General features: G+C 40.5%; 1 protein-coding gene across 2 annotated transcripts in view; it reads right to left on the reverse strand.

The window, feature by feature from the left end:
• Positions 1 to 24,508, reverse strand: part of Tnpo-SR (transportin 3) — a 239,055-nt gene that overhangs the window by 53,139 nt on the left and 161,408 nt on the right. For both annotated transcript variants that reach the window (XM_067153792.2, XM_067153791.2), the window contains one exon: positions 19,837 to 20,048. In XM_067153792.2, coding sequence (XP_067009893.2) covers positions 19,837 to 20,048 — 212 coding nt within the window. The remainder of the gene's footprint in view (positions 1 to 19,836; positions 20,049 to 24,508) is intronic.

Genomic DNA, 24,508 nt, shown 5'->3' on the forward strand with positions numbered 1-24,508 from the left:
TCCCAAATTGGGGATGGAAATGGGCAAATCAAGAGACTCTCTAAGCTTGTTAGTGTCTATTGCAACCGTGCCTCCAGATTGCACATTTCTGATAGTTAATTCATAGATCAACTCCTCCTTGCGCAAATAGTTAAGAAGGAGAACATCGCGAGGGCCGGGCATGGTGACAGAACAATTTTGAAAAACTCAAAAAATTTCAGCAACTGGGAAAATAGTTAGAGTTCGGAACAAACAATGTTTAGCCGTCAAAAGGGGCTAAATTGAGACCCATTCAACCACGCTCTGCTACCACTTGTTACCGTGTTTTAGCGGTAGGTAGAGGTGTAAGAAGGTGCGGGCGTGAATGGGTTTTCAAACTACGGAATCAAAGTTAATGTAAAATTTAACGAGGTTATATTTTCTTTTCAATATTAAGTAATAACAAAGAACAGGTACTTAGTAGCCAAAACACAATTTGAAATGTACAATTACAGGGGTTACAGAGTTTGGGCTTCGAGCCCAGAGTTCACAATTCTTGAGCAACTAGCCCAACTTTTCGATATACAAATTTTAACAAAGGGGCAGAAGACCCCAATCAAACCCTGGAGCACTTGCTCCAAATTACACAGTTAAGCCTCCTCGAGGCACACAACACTCCGTTTCCAAAAGAGCCACCCGCTCTTTAATTTAAGCCTCTCCCAGGCCACACCAAACTCCACCTTCAAGTTGTCCACAACGGACACAAACCCAGGGGTAAAATAACCAATCTACTGAGGTCTATTAAATGAAAAGCAGGTTAATTAAATGACCTCTAAAACAATTTGAGAGGAGGCGAACTTGCACTCCTAATACACTTTGATTTTAAAACCTACTTTGGCACTAGGCCGTTATTACAAGGGCTAATCCCATACTACAGAGGTGACTTAATAGCAATTTACATTACATTACGGAAGAATAGGTTGAGAAACAATAAGTTCACCTCAAAACATTATGAGTGGGAGCTCGAGAGGGTTAGCACTCTCTATCCCAGTATGTAGCTTTTCAAGAGAATAGAAGAAAAGACTAGTTACATTTTAGGAAAAGGTTACATGGTGGAACGCTTCGCACCCGCCCCGAGAGTTAAACTGCTGAGCAAGAAAAGAAAGAATTTATTAATCGGCCATTACCTTATTGTTGACCGCTGCCGAAGAAAGAGGCGCCTCCCGCCTCCTGCTAGGTACTTAACACACTGAAAGATGGAACAGAAGTGGCCCAGAGACCCAAAAATCAGCAGTTTAAATACTCTCGCGGAAGTTTCTAGGCGTTAGGGGAAAGAAAACACCCGCCCACAATGTTTTTATTGGATAGGACCCCGCAACAGATACAAGTTGGGGGAAAATACACCAGATTGGTCAGAAATTACTAAAAGAAATTCGGGATTGGATAAATCTAAAACAAGGGGAAAAAGAGGGGTAAACAGCCAACTTAAACCATAACAGAAAGAAATTTAACAAGAAACAAACTTTTGAAATAAAAATTTCTCCAACAAAATAGTTCTTTGACTCCGCACTAGGGTGCACTATTGTTGATCTTCAGTAGTGTCCTCTAGAAGAGAAAGTTCACACTTCTTACTTCAAGCGAAACAAAAACACATCAAAAGTGACACAGTTCAAAAACTCAAAATTTTCCACGTGGTGACATCTTCTGAGAAAGTAGAGAATTAATAGAGTAGATAAAGTTCAACCTTCCTCCAGAAGAGGAGTTTCAACTGGCGCAACTTTAAATAAACGGTGTAGAGGTGTACCGCCCGGTACAAAGTTCATTCCTAATTTAGCCTTTACCTCCTCATTCCAAGTACCAACCTGTCATTGTTCCCACCTGTTTGTACCAGCTATCATTGTTGCTCCTTTCATGGCTTTACTTCTAACTTATGAATAAGATATCCTGAAAGGGAAATGGACAAACTAAAGTTAGATGTAGTTGGTATTAAGTACATTGGCAGGAAGAGAAGGATTTTTGGTCAGGTGACTACAGAATTGTCAACACAAAATCAAACATGGGAAATGCAGGAGTTGGTTTTATAATGAATAGGAAAATATAGAGCAGTGGGTAAGCTACTATGACTAGCATAGTGAAAGAATTATTGCCTAGATAGATACCAAGCCAATGCCCACCACAATAATGCAAGTCTATGTGTCTACTAGTTCAGCAGATGAGGAAGAAATCAACAGAATATATGAAGACATAGATTTAATACAATATGTAAAAGGAGGCGAGAATCTAATTGTGATGGGAGACTGGAATGCAGTGGTAGGCCAAGAAAGGGAAGGTAATGCCGTAGGAGGATTTGGACTGGAACAAAGGAAAGAGGAAGTCGACTGTTAGAATACTGTATTGATCGTAATTTAGTCCTTGCTAATAATACTTGGTTGAAACAGCACAAATGATGGCTGTATACATGGACAGCACCTGAAGGCAGAGTAAGATATCAAATAGACTTCATTGCAATAAGGCAGAGATTCAGAAACCAGGTGCTGGATTGCAAGACCTTCCCAGGAACAGAAGTGGACTCTGACCACAAATGGGTGATCATTAAATGTCATCTGAAGTTGAAGAAATTGAAAAAAAAAAAAAAAGAAGGAATACAAGAAGATGGGATCTAGGTAAGTCGAAAGACTTGACTACGGGATTGTTTCAAGGAATATGTTGCACAAGGACTAAATCAAAAGTCTGAAGGAAACACAATAGATGAAGAGTGAGTGGACAGTTGTGAAGTTTGAGATCAGTAGGGCTGCTGAATAAAGGTTAGGAAGAAAGGAAATATTATATAAGCATCAGTGGAGAACTCAGGAGATACCAGTATTAGACCTGACTGATGAATGGCAAAAATACAAGAATGCAAAAAACTACGACAGAAAAGAATACAGGTGATTAAAGAATGATGTAGAAAGCGCAGGACAGCTTAGGAAGAACAGCTCAAAGAGTAGTGAAAGGATGTTGAAGGCTGCATGGTTGTAGGAAAGGTAGATGCTGCATAAAGGAAAATGAAGGAAACCTTTGGAGATAGGAAAACTAGGTATATGAATATTAAGGTCAGATGGAAAACCACTTCTATGGAAAGAAGACAAGGCAGAAAGATGGCAGAAAAACATTCAGCAACTGTATCCTAATGTTAATGGCTTTACGTCCCATTAACTACTTTTACGGTTTTCGGAGACACAGAAGTGCTGGAATTTCATCCCTCAGGAGTTCTTTCACGTGCCAGCAAATCTACCGTATGAGTCCGACGTAATGGAGCACCTTCAAATACAACCGGACTGAGCCAGGATTTAACCTGCCAAGTTGGGGTCAGGAGGCCAGCGCCTCAACCGTCTGAGCCACTCAGCCCGGCATGAGTTGTATCAAGGAAAAGGAGTATATGATAAGTAGGGACCTGAAAAAAATCACATTTGCGATAAATGCGAATTTTTGAATCTTGTACTGAATCCAAGCCTACGGTCATTCTAATGTGGAATAAAATCATTTTTATGCATAAATAGAAGTGCGACAAAATGCGAACTGTGACCCAAAATGCAAAATTAGTATGAATATGCGATTTTGGTGCGAATTCTGCAAAAATGTGCTATTTTACTGGCAAAAACATCATATTTTGGCAAAATCGTCAGAAATACTCTAAATATGATGCATAAATCTTTCGACCGTTCCGATCAATGAAGAAAAGTAGCCGATCGATTGCTGCTTACTGACTTTAATAGATATTTACAATGGGAATAGCAAGGGGAATAAGATCTGTATCGATTGTTATCGAAATGTAAATAGAGTGTCACGGAAATAACGAGATAGATGCAGCGTTGTTTTCCTGTTGTTCAAAATTGAAACTAGTGAAGAGTAGAAAGTCAAGCGATTGTTTAGGTTATGGGGCGCACGAAAAAAACTGCTCACAAAAGGGCTCAGCAATATGCAAAGGATGGTTTATATGCCACAGATTCAGTGACTGTGTTTTGCAAGTATTGTAATTGCCGAGTTGGGTGGGAAAAAAAGGATAGCATTGTGAAACATGTTAAATCTGAAAAACACGTGGGTAAGCGACGCGATAACAAAAGTTAAATCCCTGCTGCTAGTAAGTCTCAAAGAAAGCAATCTTCTGTGCTTACACAGTTATAGTTGTAAAAGACGAAAAATTTCCAGAGATAACTTCTCGAAACGCACAGCTGAAGTATTTGCCAAAGCAAATATACCTCTGGAAAAGCTGGAAAGCAAAGAGCTAAGAACCTGGATCACTGAGTTTTCAAATGTAGAGCTGCCATGTGTGAGAACTGTACGTGAAGTATATTTACCAGGTAAGTTTCGATTTCATTGATCGGGTACGGTTTAGGTGTTACGACATTGAAACCACGCGCAAAATTGAAGGATACCGAATTTGAGTGCGATTTCCATATTGAACTATCTTACCCGTACCCAACTGATCCAGTAATTTCAAATTATTTTGTTATAATTTGAGGTCTTTCTTCCTTTCTAGAAGTTGCATCTGACCACCAGAAAAGAACAGCAGAGGCTCTAGTGGGGAAGAACATCAACATACTCTGTGATGAAACTACAGATAGAATGGGCCGTTGTGTTTTTATCATCATATTCCAAGTTCCAGCCGGATCGAAAAGAGAGCTGCACGTTGTTTCTGTGAACTATCTTGATGCAGGAAATGCTACAAACTGCTCTCGTGCTGTTTTAGAAACTCTGCGCAATTATAATGTACCATATGATGCAGTTAAAGTGTTTGTTAGTGACAGTGACCATACATCACCCGGTGTTATGAAACATTAACTATGGTCATAGGGGATCATTTACTGCATGTACAGTGCTGGGCACATAAGATCAGCTTGGTTGGCAATAGTTGGGTCGCAGTGATGACAGATTTAAATTATGTGGTTGCGATGGTAAAGTCTGCATTTTTGAACACAAAAAAGGGAAAATATAATTATTTACAATTCTTAACATCGAAGTATGGTGCTTCAAAGGAAGCAAAGCTTTTTCCTGCACCTGTCATAACCTGATGGAATAGCTGGTTTCAGGTTGTCTTCTATTTGAGTGCTTACTTTACTGATGTTATCACATTTTTCAAGATGTCTGACATGAAAGACATCAACAACTGTGGTGTTAAGTACCTGACTGATCTGAGTGACCGAGAAGTGAACAGGCTTCACTGCCACATGGTTTTTGTCACAGATCATGCAGCTGGATTGGTTGACCTCCTTACTGAACTTGAAGGATCTCTGTATCCTACCTCTCATCTCCTTTACCCCAAACTGTATAACCTTGACACCAGTTTTACCTTAATTTGTGAGGGGAATTTTTCTGCGGCAACTAATGATGCTTAGATTAATTTTAATCCTCTACAGCAGGCTGCATGTAGAGACGCATTTGTCAAAGCTGCTCATTCTTCACAGTGCACGCTAGCCGCATTGAAAGCTAAAGACCCCAACCATAAGTATTTTGTGTCAATTTTGCAAGCTTTGTATCAAAAAAATATAATTTTGAATAACACTGATAAATTAGATGAGCTTGAGAAATTGTTTGGAGTAACAGATCCATCATGAAACAATATCTGGTCTGGTTACTGCTCTCTGAAAAATGCAATTCAAACCCACATGAAGGAAAGTGAAAAATGTGATGTCATGCTTGCATTAACTGCAGCTCAGACAGAGTTCAGCATGTAGATGGCGAGCGCATGTTGTTTCATTACAACACAGTTGTTACAGACAGACGGTGCAATTTGAAAAAAAGCAATGCTGAAGTACTGACAATGCTTTCGTTTGAACAATGAATTTGTATTGTGTGTGAACGAAAGACAATAATTGCACTTCATAAACTTGGAATCGTTAAAATTAATAATACCATGCGATTATTTTAACTTTGTAAATAGATGCTAATTTTGGAAAAATAGATGCTAATTTTCCAGGTCCCTAATGATAAGGTTCTGGAACGAGAAGAGGTTGCTGATGCTGATGAAATGGGAGACCCAATTTTGAGGTCAGAATTCGACAGAGCAAGTAAGAATAAGGCACCTGGAACCGATGGCATACCTTCAGAATTATTGACTGCCTTGGGAGAAACCAGCAAGATGCGGTTATTCTATTTAGTGTGTAAGATGTGTGACACAGGAGACGTGCCATCTGATTTTAGACAGAAAGTTGTGGAAGCGGTTTCTTTTCTGCATGAGCGTGCAAAAATCAGTCTACAGTGATAAGGACTGAAGGCTATGAAAATGAAGCAGCAATCCAGAAAGGAGTGAAGCAAGGCTGCATTCCACCCCCACCCCCTCTCCTTTCCAATCTTTATATAGAACAATTGATGAATATCAAGTTTGTTCTGTATTGACTTTAATAAAATAATAATTCCTTTCAACATATTAATTCATTAGCTGAGGAAGGTCTCAATGACTGAAATATGTACTAACATATGTAACAAAGTATTGAATGGTGGAAATATAAAACATTCCATTAAAATGAATAATTATTTGATTATACAGAACAGGGAGTAAAGGAAATCAAAGAGGAATTTGGAAAAGGAATAAAAATCCAAGGAAACGAAATCAAATGTCTCGAGATGCCAATGATATTATTTTATCCGAGTCTGCAGAAGATTTGGAGAAATTGGTGAATGGTATGGACACAGTTTTGAAGAAGAAGTACAGGATGAATATAAATCCAAAACAAAAGTAATGGAGGGCAGGTGAATGAAGTCAGTTGATGCAGCAATATTAGATTAGGAAATGAAGTCTTAAATGAAGTAGATAAATATTGTTACTTGGATGGTAGAATAACTACCAATGATTGTAGAAACAAGGAGGACAAAAAATGCAGTCTATCACAAACAAAGAAGGCCTTTCTTAACCTTTTGATCAGTGAGTTTTTGGTGACACAGACCACCAGGATTGAGTTTTTTCTTGAAAATTCTGAATTGTTGATTTCAAGTTATTTTGATTCTAAATTTTCTCTATTAATAAAGTTACATAATTTACACTTATGGTACATAACTGATACCTTCAATTTAATTTAATTAGTGGTGTAAATAATATTTTCTCCAAATATTGAAAGGAATAATAAAATTGGCAAAAACATACTTACTCTCTTGAGGTGATCAAGTTTGTATCCTTTACAACACACTGACTTGACAGTTTCACCTATCAAAATGTATTTAGGGTATGGTACTCTTCAAAACAGGGGTGTACACACAGGGGTCTATCACACTCAACACACATTCACTTAGTGTCTGTTCTTTTTTGTGTGCTGACACACAAAACGCCGCCGTTTTGGTTTCTGCTTTGATTGTGTTGGAGGTACCGGTTTAGGGAAATGGCGTCCAGAAAGTCTCAAGCAGTCTCTTCCTGAAGGTGGTCGACCTCGTTTTGTTGGTTTCCTCTCCACTGCAAATTCCTCTAGTAGCTGATCTATAAGGCAGAGACGGAAGTCAAGTAACTGTGGATTTTTTCCAGTCTTCACCTTGTAAATAATGTACGAGTTCAGCACTGAAATGTCTATCAGGTAAAAAAAAAAAAACTTCACATTCCATTTCAGTGTTTTCCTGACATTTGCAGTGAAGCTTACTTGCATATCAGCTTTGTCAATTGGGCCCATGTTCTCATTATAATCCAGTACACTCAAGGGTTCCTTTTTATTCTGCCCTGTGGCATGATCTGTTTTACCTGCTAGTTAGTATGGTAACATCCTTTTTGTCATGCCATCTTTGCGCCAGCATATCATTGGTGTGCCATGAAATGCATTCTCCCCTTTGAATTTTCTTCGGGAAGTATGGCATCCCTTTTCTGGGTTTGTGTACCAGTTGTTGACATATAGGTTGTGTGTGACCTTTGCCAACGCAAGGTGCTGTCAGAGTTTTGACAACTGACCCAGACACTCTGAGTTTTTCATAATGTTCAATTTCCTTATCTTTTCCAGTATAAACAATAAAATCAAGGATAAACCCAGTTTCACAGTTGCAAAGTTTGAACACCTTTATACCAAATCTGTGTTGCTTTGATGGAATGTATTGTTTCCATTTTAGGCGACCTTTCCAAGCCACAAAAGGCTCTCATCAATACAGATATTTTGGAAAGGGTAGAATATAGATCGAATTTCTCTGTGAAATAGTTTATTATAGGTCTCATTTTGTACAGTCTGTCACCTGAGAGTTGTTAAATTGTAGTCACAAAGTGAAGCAGTCTTAGAATGAGGGAAAAATTGTCAAGAGAGATCACTTTACCGAACATCGGAGTTTCAATTAATTTATTTGTTGACCGATTGTCTTTCATCCTGTTTTTCTTCACATGGCCCATCAACAAAACAGTTGCCAGGAAAACATAAAGATTCTCCACGGTTATGCCTTGCCACTTATGTAACTTCCACTTTTCCTTTACGTCGATATTTTCCATAACAAATAAGTAGTACTTGTTCATTTCTGACACTATCAAGTTCATAATATTACAATCAACAACTTCTTTGAAAATCGACACATCATTATCATTCATATGAATATTATCACTAACACCTGAATTTGAAGCATCAAAATGAGCAGAAAGCATAGGAAGAAACCTACCTACAGAACTCCACTTTCTTTCTTCGGTTTGAACAGCTGACAGCTTAGCCTTCTTTGCGACAGCGGTTTGCACTTCGTCCTCAGTTTCCGTGTTGTCGTCTTCCGAGGAATTACCAATTTCACTCTCATCGGACACAATACAATCACTATCACCAGCATAAATATCAATTTCATCATCAGACTCCTCGGTAGTCAAAATATTACTTATATCTTGCGGAGCAAGCCCGCATCTTCAACTGGATACCGCCATTACCACGTGTATTTATTTACTATCAGAGAGTGTATGTTTCTAAGGAAACCAGAGATGAGGGGGAAAAAATTATATGTATTGTCAAGGAATAGACGTGCAATGCACTCATAGAAAACAACAATAGAAAACAGTTCCCGGGTGTTGTTGTAATTCATATAATAATCTCCTAAGAAATTAGGTTACGTGACTACAGATGCTAGGACAAAACTTCATCACAGAACATGCGAGATGTGACAAAACATGGAATAAACCTTGCTGAATATGTCAAACATCCTCAAAATTGTTCTAAAAACCTGCCACTACGATGTCAGGAAACAATTTGAAACATTCAACATTAAACATGAATAGACGGCGCTACTATTCAGGCGCAAACTTCGAGAATATAAATAGACGGTAGTACTGCTCAATGGGTTAAGAAAAGAAATCTGCTCAATTTGATTGATGATGATGATTGATGCTTGTTGTTTAAAGGGGCGTAACATCTAGGTCATCGGCCCCTAATGGTACGAAATGAGACAAAATGAAATGACAAATTAAAAACCCAAAATCCTCCACTGACCACAATTTAAAATGTGAGGACGAAGAATGAATGGATGGTTGGATATGAATTTAAAACGATCAGTGGAACCGACCCACAATGCCTCACATGCACAGAAGCTGGCGTAAAACAATAGTATTATTGACCAATGGACTGCTTCTATAGCACAATTCTGAATCGATGATGCTTGTAGTCAAAAGGAGTCCAAATCCAAGTCATCGGCCTCTCACAATGGTACTTATCGCTAGAAAAGTAGAACCATGGTATTTGTCAATGTTGCGGTACTAATCAAGAGTTGCGTAGACTCGCGGTATTCCACATATTATGGTACTACTTACAGGTAATGAAATTCGCACATGTATTACAGACCTACTGTATTTCGCACATTGCGGCGCTATTGACAGGCAACGCAAACCTATGGTGTTCATCACCTAAGTGTACTAACCACAAGGACTCGTACTATCCCGTTGTGTTCCCCATATAGTGGGTACTAATCATAGGCAAGCCAGAACCATGGGTTCCGTCATTCCATGGTGTCGCTCATATAGTGCTACTTATTACAGGTAGCCTACTGTAAAAACTGTCGTGCTCTCGTCTGCTACTAATCACAAACCTATTTGGTACCTAACATAGGAGTACTATGCGCAAGTAAAAGCGACCAATGGTATTCCCTGTGTGGTGGTACTAATCACAAGGAGTTTCATGGTTGTAATATAATCATCCCTTGGTCGCCCCCTTTAGTCGCCTCTTACGATAGGAAGGGATACCGTGGGTGTATTCTTCGCAGGGGATACCGTGGGTGTATTGTTTGTCTGCGTCCCCCACCCACAGTGGGTTGTGTGTTTGGTCCGCGAGAGGTATTTTATTTCCCTCCAGTCCGCCGGCAAGCCAGTTAGGACCCCCCCTATCCGCCACCTGGGACGCGCCACCTGGGAGTATCACCTCTCCCCCTGCTACGCCAGCGTAGTAGGTTCATAGTGTGCTCACTTTGAACATACGAAGGCCATCCGGAAAGTGGTACCCGTTTGCGCAATAAAGACACAGGAGTAAATATTAACAAATATACACACTTTTATTGGAAAGCATACTTTACACTATTTCTCCACATAATCTCCAAGCAAATTCAGGCATTTGTCATAACGTGGGACAAGTTTTTGTATTCCAGCGTCATAGTTCTCCGCCGCCAGCGTATTGAGATACGTAGTCACGGCTCGTTTAAGTTCTTCATCGCTGTCAAATCTTTTTCCCGCCAGAAAGTCTTTAAGTTTCGCATCATCATCATCATCATCATCATCATCATATTCTAAAGGCTAAGCCTTGTCGCTGCAGCCACAGTTGTCTATCTTGAGCCAGTCTTTTCAACTCAGCGTAGGTCTTGCACTTCATCCTCAGAAGCAGGTTCTTGAAGTAAGACACTCTGGGTCGTCCTCTTCCTCTTTTTCCAGCAATTTTTCCTTCAATGATATTACAAAGGAACTCCTCATGCCGCAGAATGGACCAATAAATTTTATTTTCCGTTTTTCAATTTCGGTTATCAGAATCCGTTCTTCTGTTATCTCTCTGAGGACTTCGGTATTGCTCTTCATTTCCGTCCAACTTATCCTCTGCATTCTTCTCCAGATCCACATTTCAACTGCCTCTAGTTTTTTCTTTTCTTGCATTCCTAATGTCCAGCTTTCGCAACCATACAGAAGCACGCTCCATACAAAGGTTTTTGCAAAGGCCTTCCGAGTTTGAATATCTATATGTTTGTTGGCCAGTAGATGCTTTTTATCTTAGAATGCTCTCTTTGCCATGGCTATCCTCTTCGTGACTTCTGATATGCTCCGATTATCACTCATGATCAGGGTTCCTAGGTAGCAAAACTGTTTCAGTTGTTCTATTTTATCAGGGCCAATTTTTAAGTGTGTTACAGGTGTTTTCTTGTCTTTACATATTATCATGTTTTTTGTTTTCCTTGTATTAATTTTGAGGTTCCATTTGCCTAAAGTTTCTGCTAATATGTTGATCATTCTCTGCATACTTTTACCTGTTTCTGCCAGTATGGCAATATCATCAGCAAATCTTATAGAGTGTACTTGTTTGCCATTAATTTTGATCCCCGTTGTTTTCTCCTTCATGACTACGATGGCTTCTTCGACGAACATATTGAAGAGATAAGGAGACAGTGGACATCCTTGCCTAACTCCTCTTCTTATTTTGGCATTTTTCATTGTCCCACTGATTTCTAAATCAGTGTTCTGCATTCTGTATAAATTTAGTATGAGCGAAACTGTAAATACTGATCATGGGCTTCGGAATCCAAGATCCGGCAGGAGAGGGGATGGCTGCAAGGCCTCTCAGGTCGCCATCCAACGAAATCCTTGCAGGAAAGTATGTAATAAATTCAATGTAGGAACTTAGAATGTGAAAACATCGCTAAGAACAGGAAAACTAGAAGAAATCAAAATTGCAATGCAAGAAACAGCACTTGATATTTTAGGAATATGTGAACAAGGTGGTCAGGAAACGGTGACTTCTGTTCAGACGAATTTAGAATAATTTACAGTGGAAGTGAAAAGTCGGGAATGAATGGAGTGGCTATTATCTTGCGAAGAAAGTGGTCCAGTCACGTGATCAACACATATCATGTAAGCGACAGATTGATGATGATCAAAGTGAAAGCCACTCCAGTTGATCTAGTGATCATTCAAGTATACTGCCCAACTTCAAACAGTTCCGATGAAGAGGTAGAGATAGTCTACGAGCAAATGGAAAGCTTGTTGGAACTCATAGGAAATAAAGATAATGTGGTCATAATGGGCGATTTCAATGCCTCTGTTGGTTCACACAGCAACTTGAAATATGCTGGTAAATTCGGACTAGGGAACATGAACAAAAGAGGTCAGAGACTTTTAGAATTTTGTGAACAGCATGACATGGTTATAACAAACACATTCTTTGAAGTACCTGTCCGAAGAAGATACACATGGAAAGCACCTGGAGATAATGCACGATATCAGATTGATTATATATTAGTCAGACAGCGATATCGAAACCAGATTAACTCCAGCCACAGCTATCCAGGACCTGATGAGGACAGCGACCACAATCTTGTATTAGCCAAGTGTGACATTAAGCTAAAGAAGAATATTAAATTGACCCAGCACAAATGGAACACAAAGTTTAAAGAACACTGGCATACAAAAGGCATACAAAATGAAAACTAATCAGTTAGCAGAAACTTTTCATGACAATGCAAAATGGGAGGAAATAAGGAATGGTATAACTGAAGCTGCTGAGAAAGTGCTGGGAAGAAGACAGTTACAGCCGAGGAAGCCATGGATGACTGATGAAATCATAAACCTTATTCTCGAAAGAAATAAGGAGAGGAGAGTAGGGAATAAAGAACAGTACAAAGAAATTAGAAATCAGATCACAACAAAGTGTCACGAAGCAAAGGAGAACTGGATGAAGGAGACAAGCGAGATTATAGAAAAGGACATGATCAGAGGACAGGTGGAAAAGGCATATTTCAGTATCAGAACCCTACAACACAACCCAAAAACCAGAAGCTCCATAGTGAGAGATAAAATGGGAAATCTCCTGTTCAACAACGAAGAAATCTGTGAACGTTGGAAAGAATACATTGAAGACCTGTACCAAGGAAACAATGTAAATAATACAACCAGCCACATTGAAAAAGAACACGAGATAGACGAATGCAGAAAGGGTCCCTCAATCACATCTTCAGAGTTTAATGCAGCACTACACAGTCTCCAGGAAAAGAAATCACCTGGTCCAGATAACATTCCAGCAGAACTTCTGAAACACTTGGGTGACAATATGAAACGTTACCTTTTTCAGCTGGTGTCACATTGCTATGAGAATGGCGTAGTTCCAACCAGAACTGTTGCAATACCAAAAAAGAGGAATGCCACGGACTGTTCAGATTATCGAACTGTCACTCTCCTGTCTCATGCTTCAAAAATACTGCTCAACATCATCAAGAATGGAATTAAAGGGAAGTTAGAATACTATATCGATAACGACCAGTTTGGATTTCGATCAGGGAGGGGTACTAGGGAAGCAATTCTGGCATTACGTTTAATTCTGGAGAGAAGAATTGAGAAGAATAGGAAAGTATACGTGACCTTTGTCGACTTAGAGAAAGCTTTTGATCGAGTAGACTGGGAACAACTTTTCCTTACCATGAAAAAAGCAGGAATTGATTGGAAGGATAGACGCCTCATACTAAAAAAAAAAAAGCTTCGCAAAGAGATGAAAATCTGAAGGGGCCAAGTCCGGGCTATACAGGGGATGGTCGAAGGTTTCCCACTTGAATTGCTGCAAAAGTTGTGTTATCACAGCTGCATGAGGCCTGGCATTGTCATGAAGGAGAATGAATTCTGTAGACAATAAGACCTTGCCGTCGATTTTGTATTGCCCACCGTAATTTCTTTAATGTTTCACAATACGCATTAGCATTAATTGAGTCTCCACGGGCCATAAAATCAATAAGCAGTACACCTCGGCGATCCCAGAAAACGGTTGCCATGAGTTTCCTGGTGGACAGAACTGTCTTGAATTTTTTTGGTTTGGTTGGTGAATGAGCATGATGCCACTCCATTGACTGTCGTTTACTCTCAGGTGATGCATAACAAACCTTCGTCCCCAGTATTGATGCGAGTCAGGAAAGTCTCTCCTTCATCGGAATAACGTCCCAGAAACGTCAGTGCTGCAGCCATGCGCTTGGTTTTGTGCTCCTCTGTAAGCATGCGAGGGACCCACCTTGCATAGATTTTTGAATAACGCAGATGGTCTTTGACAATTTCATGAACAATTGTTCGAGACACATTAGGAAAATGTTCACAGAGTTCATCAATTGTGAAGCACCGATCGTTCCTCACACATTCGTCTACTGCACTCAGCAGTTGGTCTGTAATGACAGATGGTCTCCCTGAACACTCCTCGTCGTGTGTATTCCTCCTCCCCAGGTTGACGTTGTGACACCAGCGCCGAACAGACGACTCGTCCATCACATTGTTTCCATACACCTCCGTTAATTGGCAACGGATATCACAATGTCGAACATTTCGTGCATTAAGAAATTTAATCACGGCCCTCACTTCACAACTGGCAGGGTTCTCAATTTGTTTTTTAACATTTTAAACGATCACAGACACAACACAGGCAATGCTAGCGTCATGCAACCTCGCACAGAGCAGGCAGACAAGCCACTGACGCGGTCTGACCTTGCCCAGCGGCTACCCGAGTCGTCAGCGCTTCATGCGGCGCTAACAGGTACTATTTTCCGGATAGCCCTCGTAGATATAGGGTTTACAAAGACGATTTTGAAGATTTTTGTCTGAAGTGTTGCATTGTATGAAGGTGAAACATGGACGATAGCTAGCTCAGAAAGAAAGAGAGTAGGAGCTTTTGAAATGTGGTGCTACAGAAAAATGCTGAAGTGAGATGGACGAGTTGAATTGGTCAGGGGAGAATAACTAGGTAAAATTTGACCAGAAGAGATAGACTGAGAGGACACATCTTAAGACACCCAGGACTTGTTCAGTTGGTTTTTGAGGGATGTGTTGTTGTTTGAGTCATCAGTCCATAGAATGGTCTGATGAAGCTCTCCGCACCATCCTATCCTGTGTTAACATTTACATTTCTATATCACTGCTTCATCCTACACGTGCCCTATTCTGCTTGTCATATTCATACCTTGGTTTACCCCTACCGTTCTTACCACCTACAATTCCCTCAAAAACAAACTGCACAAGTCCCGGGTGTCTTAAGATGTGTCCTATCAATCTATCTCTTCTTCTGGTCAAATTTAGCCAAATCAATCTCATCTTGCCAATTCAATTCAGTATATCTTCATCAGTAATTCGATCGATCCATCTCACCTTCAGCATTCTTCTGTAACACCACATTTGAAAAGCTTCTATTTCCTTTCTGAGCTAGTTATCGTCAATGTTTCACTTCCATACAATCCCATGGTCCAGACGAAATTCTTCAAAAACATCTTTCTAATTCCTATATCAGTGTTCGAAGTGAGCAAATTTTATTTCTTAAGCTGGTCTGCATTTTATGTCCTCCTTACTTCTGCCATCGTTAGTTATTTTACTACCCAAGTAACAATATTAATCTACTTCCTTTAAGACTATTTCCTAATCTAATATTTCCTGCATCACCTGCCTTTGTTCGACTGCACTCCATTACTTTTGATTTTCATCTTGTACTCCTTACCCAAGACTTCGTCCATACCATTCAGCAGCTTCTCGAGATCTTTTGCAGTCTCAGACAAAATAACAATATCATCGGCAAATCTCAAGGTTTTGATTTCTTCTCCTTGGATTGTGATTCACTTTCCAAATTCCTCTTTGATTTCCTTTACTGCCTGTTCTAAGTAAACATTGAAAAGGAGGGGCAACAGACTGCAGCCTTGCCTCACTCCTTTCTGGATTGCTGCTGCTTTTTCAAAGCCCTCGATTCTTATCACTGCAGACTGATTTTTATACAGATTGTAGATAATTCTTCGTTCTCGGTATCTGATCCTAATCACCTTCAGAATCATAAATAGCCTGGTCCAATCAACATTATCGAATGCCTTTTCTAGATCTACGAATGCCACGTACGTGGGCTTGTCCTTCTTGATGTGATCCTCTAAGATCAGACGTAAAGTCAGGATTGCTTCACGTGTTCCTACATTTCTTCTGAAGCCAAACTGATCTTCTCCCAACTCAGCTTCAACTTGTTTTTCCATTCTTCTGTAAATAATACGTGTTAACATTTTGCAGGCATGAGATACTAAACTAATGGTGGGGTAGTTTTCACACCTGTCAGCACCAGCTTTCTTGGGAATAGGTATAACAACATTCTGCTGAAAATCGGATGGGACTTCTCCTGTCGCATACATCTTACACCTAAATGGAATAACCTTGTCATGCTGGTTTCCTCTAAGGCAGTCGTAATTCAGAGGGAATGTCATCAATTCCAGGTGCCTTATTCCTATTTAAGTCGCTCACAGCTCTGTCAATCTCTAACCTCAAAATTGGTTCTCCCATTTCATCAGCATCAACAGCCTCCTCTTGTTCCAGAACCAAATTATCTACATCTTTACCTTGAAACAACTGTTGGATATGTTCCTGCCATCTTTCTGCTTTGTCTTCTTTCCCTAGAAGTGGCTTTCCATCTTACCTCTTAATATTCATACACCTAGATTTCATTTCTCCAAAGGTTTCCTTGATTTTGCTGTATGTAGCATCTACCTCTCCCAGGACCATACAGCCTTCGACATCCTTGCACTTCTCCTTCAGCCAGTCTTCCTTAGCTACCTTGCACTTTCTATCCACTTCATTCTTTAATCGCCTGTATTCTTTTCTGCCCTCTTCATTTCTAGCATTCTTGTATTTTCGTCGTTCATCAATCAGGCCTAGTATCTCCTGAGTTATCCACTGATTCTTAGTTGATCTTTTCTTCCTTCCTAACATTTCTTCAGCAGCCCTACTGGCTTCATTTTCCATGACTATCCACTCTTCCTCTATAGTGTTTCCTTCAGCCTTTTCATTTAGTCCTTGTGCAACATGTTCCTTGAAATAATCCCTCACACTCTTTTCTTTCAACTTGTCTAGATCCCATCTTTTTGCATTATTTTCTTTCTTCAATTTCTTCAACTTCAGATGGCATTTCATGACCAACAAGTTGTGGTCAGAGTCCACGTCTGCACACCTGGTTTCTGAATCTCTGTCTAATCATAATGAAGTCTATTTGATACCTTCCAGTGTCTCCAGGTCTCATCCACGTATACAGCCGTCGTTTGTGGTGTTCGAACCAAGTATTGGCAAGGACTAAATTACGATCAGTTCAGCGGTCTCTTCAAACTCTTTCAGACAGGCGTTAGAACAAGTTACGTTAGAAATACTTTGACAAAGAATGTCGTGGAGGCATTCTCATTTCAATATATTCTTTTGATTTCTTCATAATCTACTGAACAAGTAGGCATACAGACCTGCACTATTGTGGTGGGCATTGGTTTGGGACGTGTATGCAGTAAAAATAGCAGGGGTAGACAAAGGTATGTATATTAACAACAGATTAGAGTAGATTTAGTAGTTGATGATGATGATGCTTGTTGTTTAAAGGGGCCGAACATCGAGGTCATCGGCCCCTAATGGTACGAAATGAAATAACAAAAATTTCAAATTCTTCCACTGACCAAAATAAAATTTTAAAAATGTCATGAAGAATGAATGGATGGACATGAACCCTACAAACAAACAAACAAACAAACAAACAAACAAACAAACAAACAAACAAAAACAGTGGATCAGATTCAAAAAGAAGGTAGTTAATTAGAGTATTACTGACCAAGGGACCATTTATAAAGCACAACGATGCTTGATGTCTGAATGGGTGCTAAATTCACGTCTAAGGTCCCACAGAATGGTACGTGTCGCGAGTAAAGTAGAACCATGGTATTTGTCATTTTGGGGTACTGATTAAAAGTAGCAAAGACTCACGGTGGTCCACACAAGATGGTACTACTCACAAGTATTGCAATTCGTACAGGGAACGCAGACCTATGGTGTTTCTCACACAATGGCGCCACTCATAGCCAACGCAAACCGGTAAGGTTCCTCACCTAGGTGTACTAGTCACGGGTGCCGATATTCCCATGGTGTTCCTCACATAGTGGGTACCAATCACAGGCAACGCTGACCCACGGTGCCGCTCATATAGCGGTACAACTCACAGGCTACGCCCAGACCCGCGGTGTTGCCCACATGGGTACAACACACGGGTACTGGAATCCACCAGGCCAGGCTTTTTACTGCAACTAATCACAAACCTATTTCGTACCAATTTAGTGATACTACTCGCAAGTACATGCAACCCATGGTGTTCCCCGCATGATGGTACGAATCAAGAGTAGTTTCATGGTTCTAATTCAATCATCCCTTGGTCGCCCCTTGGCGTCTCTTACGACAGGCAGGGGATACCGCGGGTGTATTCTACATGTGCATCCCCCACCTGCAGGGGGTAGATTTAGTAGTTGTGTAAAGTTGAAAAGGTTAGCATAGTATAGGGTGGTACAGAGGTCTGCATCAAACCAGGCTATGGACTGATGACCCAAACAATAATAGTGGGTCTGATTTGCAATGCCTTATTTTTCACAAAATGATTAAAATATGAATAAAATGTAACAAAATTTGATAAGGCATTGCTTTAAAAAAGTAAGTTCATAAATATTATGAAGGTACTCCTAACTTGGAGTATAGATGCTTTTGTAGCAGCCCTCAACCTGAAAAACAAACAATGCCTGCTGATTTTACTGGCATTTCTTCCAATGGGGGACCAGCACCCAACTAAAGGGTATCATCTGCCTAAACCTGTTGGAGCCTTGAGTGATTGTGTTATTTACTGCCACCCAATTCACTACAAGAGTAATTTAGCTTGAAAGAGGGATTAAAAGTAAATAGTTTATTATTTACATATTTTACGCCCGCATTGGAGCACCATATACATATAAGTCTTCAAAGAATTAACTGGGAATTTAGCTTTCAACATCTTCCTCATCTCCCAAAACATCTTCATTCTTTCCTACCTGATTGCATTTTCTTCATCAAATATGACATTGCTTTTGTTGCAAAGTTTTTAGTTTAAGTCTTATATGTTTGTTCTTCAGAATTCTTTTCTTTTCTCTATTTGCAATTTGTTGCATTGTAATATTCAACCTCTTCTAAATCAGACTGAACTTCTTTGAACCAATTTTTGTTTGTTTTACTTTTCCAAATGTAGTTAAATAGTTGTTTCAATAGCCTGGTTTTATCTGATCTTGATATACGAAAAAGTTAAAAAATAACTAAAAATATTTCAGTTAAAAATGATAAAAGAGACCACTGCCCCCTCATACAATGGACGAAGTGATCTACCGACTCTCGTAATCTCATGGAATGAGGGACATGGTACGGTATAAGGAAGTTTTAGACTATGGCAGAGACTGGCCACATCCCCACACTCTGTGAGCAAAATGTACTACGGTCAGATGAGTGCCGCAAGCACACACTGAGGTGTCTTCTCTCCTCAGCCAGCAAGACTATGTGGCTATACTATGGCCAATCCATTACAACTATTTCTCTCTGGGAGATCTGAAAAGAAGTCAATCTTCCACACCTTGTAGTTTCTTTTACTGTTCTCAACTTACTGAAAAGAGGTATGGCCTGCCCCTTCTCCCAGTGAGATATTAATACAGGCATCACCTGAGAACATACATCTCCAGAATCTTGTAAGGCAGTGGGGCAGTACAACTGCCTCTTGTGCAGCCTTAACAACTAACTTGTCTCTTGCTACTGTATATACGTTCTCCTATTTGTTCTTTTGGTAACACATGAAATTACAGTCTCAAAAATTATTTACTGAATTCTACACAGCTTTAATGGAAAGTAGGAGAAATATGTCTTTTTAGACAAGTTACAATGGCATAAGCATTAAAAATATATATAATACATACCTAGCACAAAGTCTAAATAAGTCATCAACAGTATCAGGATGGTTTTTAAGCCCATTAGGTTCCTGTAGTACTGTGAATGTTGGGCCTATGAATGCCTGGAGCATATCCAGTAGTCCTTGCACACAACCAGGTTCTGTAGCATACTCATCCACTAGAATGCTACCTAAGTAGAGGAAACAACTATGTTGGTACAACTGGTACAGGACAACTATCTGTAAAATAAGAGAACATACACACATGATTGTGAAAAATAAATTGGTTAGTTTTAATGATACAATACATGCAGCTGAGATACAAACAGTATCAAGGAAGGATAATAATAAAAAAATATATGCAGCAGAAATTGATATTTGAGATGTTGTAGACCACAAAAGGAGAATGAGAAATGAAAACACAGTAGTGGACTGTGCAACAAATGATGTCAGTGTTTTCCGCGCTTGTAGACCGCGGTCTAGGAGCAAGTGACTGTCCCGACGTTTCACTGAAGACTGCGCTTGGCATTGTCAAGGGTTCCAAATGACTTCGATAGCAGTGAAGCTCTCAGTGGAATGAACTGGTGTTGTAATTCTACCTCATTATATAGTGCAGGCTAAGGTATGCTGCTCACCTATTGGTCTGCCATGTTGTAGGGGTGGTCGCTGAATGGCCTCTTCGGCCAATGGTTGAAGCATTAAGGAGCTCGATTTACATCGACCTGCCATGGCGGAGACAGGCACTGATCACCCGTTGCCTTTTCTGTTCTGTCTCAGCCATCATGCCCTTCCGGATTTAAGGCTTTCAGGGCTGGAAACCAGGCTTTGTTTACCCATTCAGATTCTTCCTCACGGTTGAAGCTGTTGGTGTGCTTCAGAATTTCAATGGCTTCCCTCTGCAGCTGGGCGTGATAAGACATGGTAGATGACAGTACTTCGGTGTTGCTGTACTGTATGCCATGGCCTGCTAGCAGTGAGTGTTCAGCGACTGATGCTCTATCTGCTTGTCCCAGCCGGCTGTGTCTGTTGTGCTCCTTCAATCGCGTGGCGATGCTGCGTTTTGTAGTGCTTATGTACACCTGGCCGCAGCTGCACGGGATCTTGTAGACATCTGCTGTGGAGAGAGGATGGTGCTTGTCTTTGGCAGACCTAGGTAGTTCCTGGATTTTTTCGTTAGCCTATATATGGTTTTTACCCCACGAGACTCCATTAGCCCCCCTATTCTGTCACAGGTTTTTCCCAATATACATCAGAATGGCTTTAGCTGCAGGCCACTCGTCTTCCTTCTCCCTGGTTTTTGGATGTCTGGGACGGAGTGCTCGCTGGATATCTTCATGGCTGTACCCATTAGCGAGTAGGCCCATGTTGAGGTGGCTGAGCTCCTCGTCTAAGTGCTGAGGTTGACAAATTCTCATAGCTCTCAATTGCTATATGTGCAACAAATGTTGCAAAACAAAATCACGGTTCCAAGATATCAAAATATGACATTGAAAGGAATGTCAGCGTGATTACCTAACAGAGTGAAATACTCTTAGGAATTCCTCTTTTAACATGGTTACCTCTGAATATGCTTTGATTTAAATAGATCATTATAGTTCCATATGTATGTGATTTTTTAAAGAAATGGCATTTCAATATATGTCTGAAGAGATTTGCTCTATGCTTTATGCTAAGACATTACTGTTTGAAACTGGCAATTCTCTTGTTGTAGCGCTAGTAGTGATGATACCAGCTACCACATGGTACAATCATACTTAATTCATTTTGTCAGTAAAAATTGTATGTATCACCAGAAATCTTTTATTGCCAACATAATATAGCATCGAGTGTCTATTGGATTTTTCCACCTTAAAAAATTCAACCACTACTCATGAATTTGTTGGGTTGTGTAGGCCAACCAGGATTTCCAGGTCTCTTGTGAACAAAATCGGGACACTTTTCTGTTTGAAACAGACATTTAAAAATCAAGTTAATAGCTATATATAATGTAAGACATTAAATTCCTCAAATCATCATTTATGATACATAGTCGCTCTCTGATAATGTCACATATAATTGATAGGGTACTGATATCGCAGACTACTAACTGAAGAGGAATAAACTCTCACACAACTCAGGGATGTACCATGCTGTGAGCATTGTTTTCATATCAACAAAATTATGCTACCTTTACAATACAGTCATTTAAACCCTCCCATTCAAAGAATGGAAAATTAAAAGCAGAGACTAAATTGTGTGAAATGTTCTTCTAACAGACAATTAAGAAATAGACTAAATTATGTAAAATATTGCTCATTTTAGAGTAAAAAAGGATTTTCACCAATCCCAGCTAGTGTTAATCAGCAGTAGGATTTTCACCAGGAATATCATGAGAAATCTGCCTGGCAACCCCGAGACCAACACTCAGCCGCTTAACTACAGAGGGATGCTATCCCTTCAAATATTATGCGAGGTGAAAAAGGGGATAATCCCCAAGATTTTCACCAATCCCGACTAGTGTTCATCAGAAGTCGGGTTTTCACCAGGAATATCATGAGAAGCCTGGCTGGCAACCCTGTGGCCAATACTCGACCGTTTTTCTACAGAGGACTGCTATTTACGTGAGGTAAAGAAGACAAAAATTCTCCTCTTTGCCACCTCTTCTAAAAAAAAATTCCGTTGCCATACTCTGACAAGTGCTACTAGTGCGTAATTACTTGGGCCCTGAAATACTTTGATGAGTGGAACTCAAACTTTTCTGTTATTAACTTTTGGCCTTTAAATTGTACAAACTACCACCAGAGGGTGTGAATAGTTTACGGCAATGGTCGACAGTGGAACCTATATTCGTAGAAGCATAGTCTTTTTATTCTAGGTTTGGGGCAAAAGTCACTGCGGATCACAAGCTGCTATTTGCTGCATGGAAGCTATGCAGGCATAGTGTGTATTCACAACAACAGATGGCTCTGTGATTGCTGGTAGTAGCACGAGTGCTGTGAAATCAGTTGTCTGCAAAGCGCCGTGCGAGATGGAAGTAACCCGTGTTCAGCAGTGTGCATACATAAAAACAGCCGTTCTCCAGGGGATAAATGCGAGAGAATGTCACAGTGAATTGGTGGAAGCTGTTTAGAAATATGCACTCCCATACCGCACAGTAACATGGTGGGTAGGAAAGTTTCAGCAAGAATGCGTGGCAACCGGCGATCAGCAACGCTCGGGATGACCGACATGGTACATTTTGTCCTCGAGCAGCTCCTGAAGGAAGAGGGACGACAGATGTTACTGGAGTTAGAGAGGGCAAGCAGCATTGAGAAATGCACCGGTGGGTACTGCATGCACTGACGGAAGTTCAACGGTGGATACAATAGGCAACACGCTCCGACCACCTAGTATGCTGGCAACAGGACGGCGACCACTTCCTGTCGTGAATAATCGCCACAGATGAATACTGGGCCAGGGCATAGGAACCAGAACGCAAACGTCAGTCTGCGGATTTGGCGACTTGTTGGATCACCAAGGTGGCAGAAGTTCTATCAGAATCCTTCCCCTGTGAAACTGATGGTGATCGTCGCATATGACATCGGGGGTGTCACTGTGTGCCATTTCGTTCCACGTGGCAGAAAAGTGAGCGCAGAGTATTAAATGGACTTCCTGGTGCAACAGGTATGACGTGGTTTTCGGGAGAAATGTCCGGATCTTGCGGAGAGTGCAATCATAATGCAAGAAAACACAAAACCACATAAAAGCAGGAGTTTGTACGTTGGCAACTGCAGCGCTAGGGATGACAGGAATTGGAGCACCTGTCGCACTCTCCTGACTTTTCGCCCTGTGACATTCATCTCATACAAAAGGTAACAGAATGACTGAGAGGACACTGCTATAGCTGTGCGACAACAGATGACCCGATTCACGAATGATGCGGCAAATGGTGACGCTGATGGTATTCAGTGCCTCTCATATCGCTGACAGCGTGTGGAGAACATTTCAGGGGGCTATTATGAGGGCCTTTAAAAGACCCAGTTTTGTCATGTCAACTGTATGCGTGGTGTGCTGTGCTGTAATGTAGGTGGTGTGATTGGCTGTAATTATTTTGCACCATGAAACCAGTCCTGTCTTGTACATCATCATTTAACCGTCTCCAGTTTCCCGGGTGCAGTGCAAGAGTGCTCTTCACTTATGTCTATGGAAGTACAATTCTTCTTCAACTTTACACAATTCCACTCCTCTTCCTTGCAGTTCATCTTTTATTTGGTAGATCCATTGTGTCCTCGGTCGCTTTTCCTCCAGATTTTTGCAAACCATTTTCGTGCTACCCTCTTCAGATCCATACTCTTCAAGTGACCAAACTATCTCAATCTTGGTGTTGCTAGAATTTCTCTGAGTAGTTTCACTTGGATGTCTTCGCGGACCTTTTCATTCCGGATCTTATCTCGTCTCGTTTTCTGCAGCACTGACCTCAGGAATTTCATTTCTGCAGCCTGGAGTCTGCTATTATCCCTTCTGTTGATGGTGCAAGTTTCCAGACCTTGTGTTGTTATTAGTACGAAGTAGACATGATACAAAGTTTTCTTAGATATTAAAGGAATTTGGCTGTCCCAGAGGAGGTTGCCAACTTGATGGGACAAATGAGCTCCTTCCTGAATCCTATTGGTGATTTCATCTGAGCAACCGCATCTTGAGTTACAATAATGCTGCCAAGGTATTGGAACTGATAAATTTCT

Source organism: Anabrus simplex, chromosome 9 (genome assembly GCF_040414725.1).
Source record: "Anabrus simplex isolate iqAnaSimp1 chromosome 9, ASM4041472v1, whole genome shotgun sequence".
Lineage (NCBI taxonomy): Eukaryota > Metazoa > Arthropoda > Insecta > Orthoptera > Tettigoniidae > Anabrus > Anabrus simplex.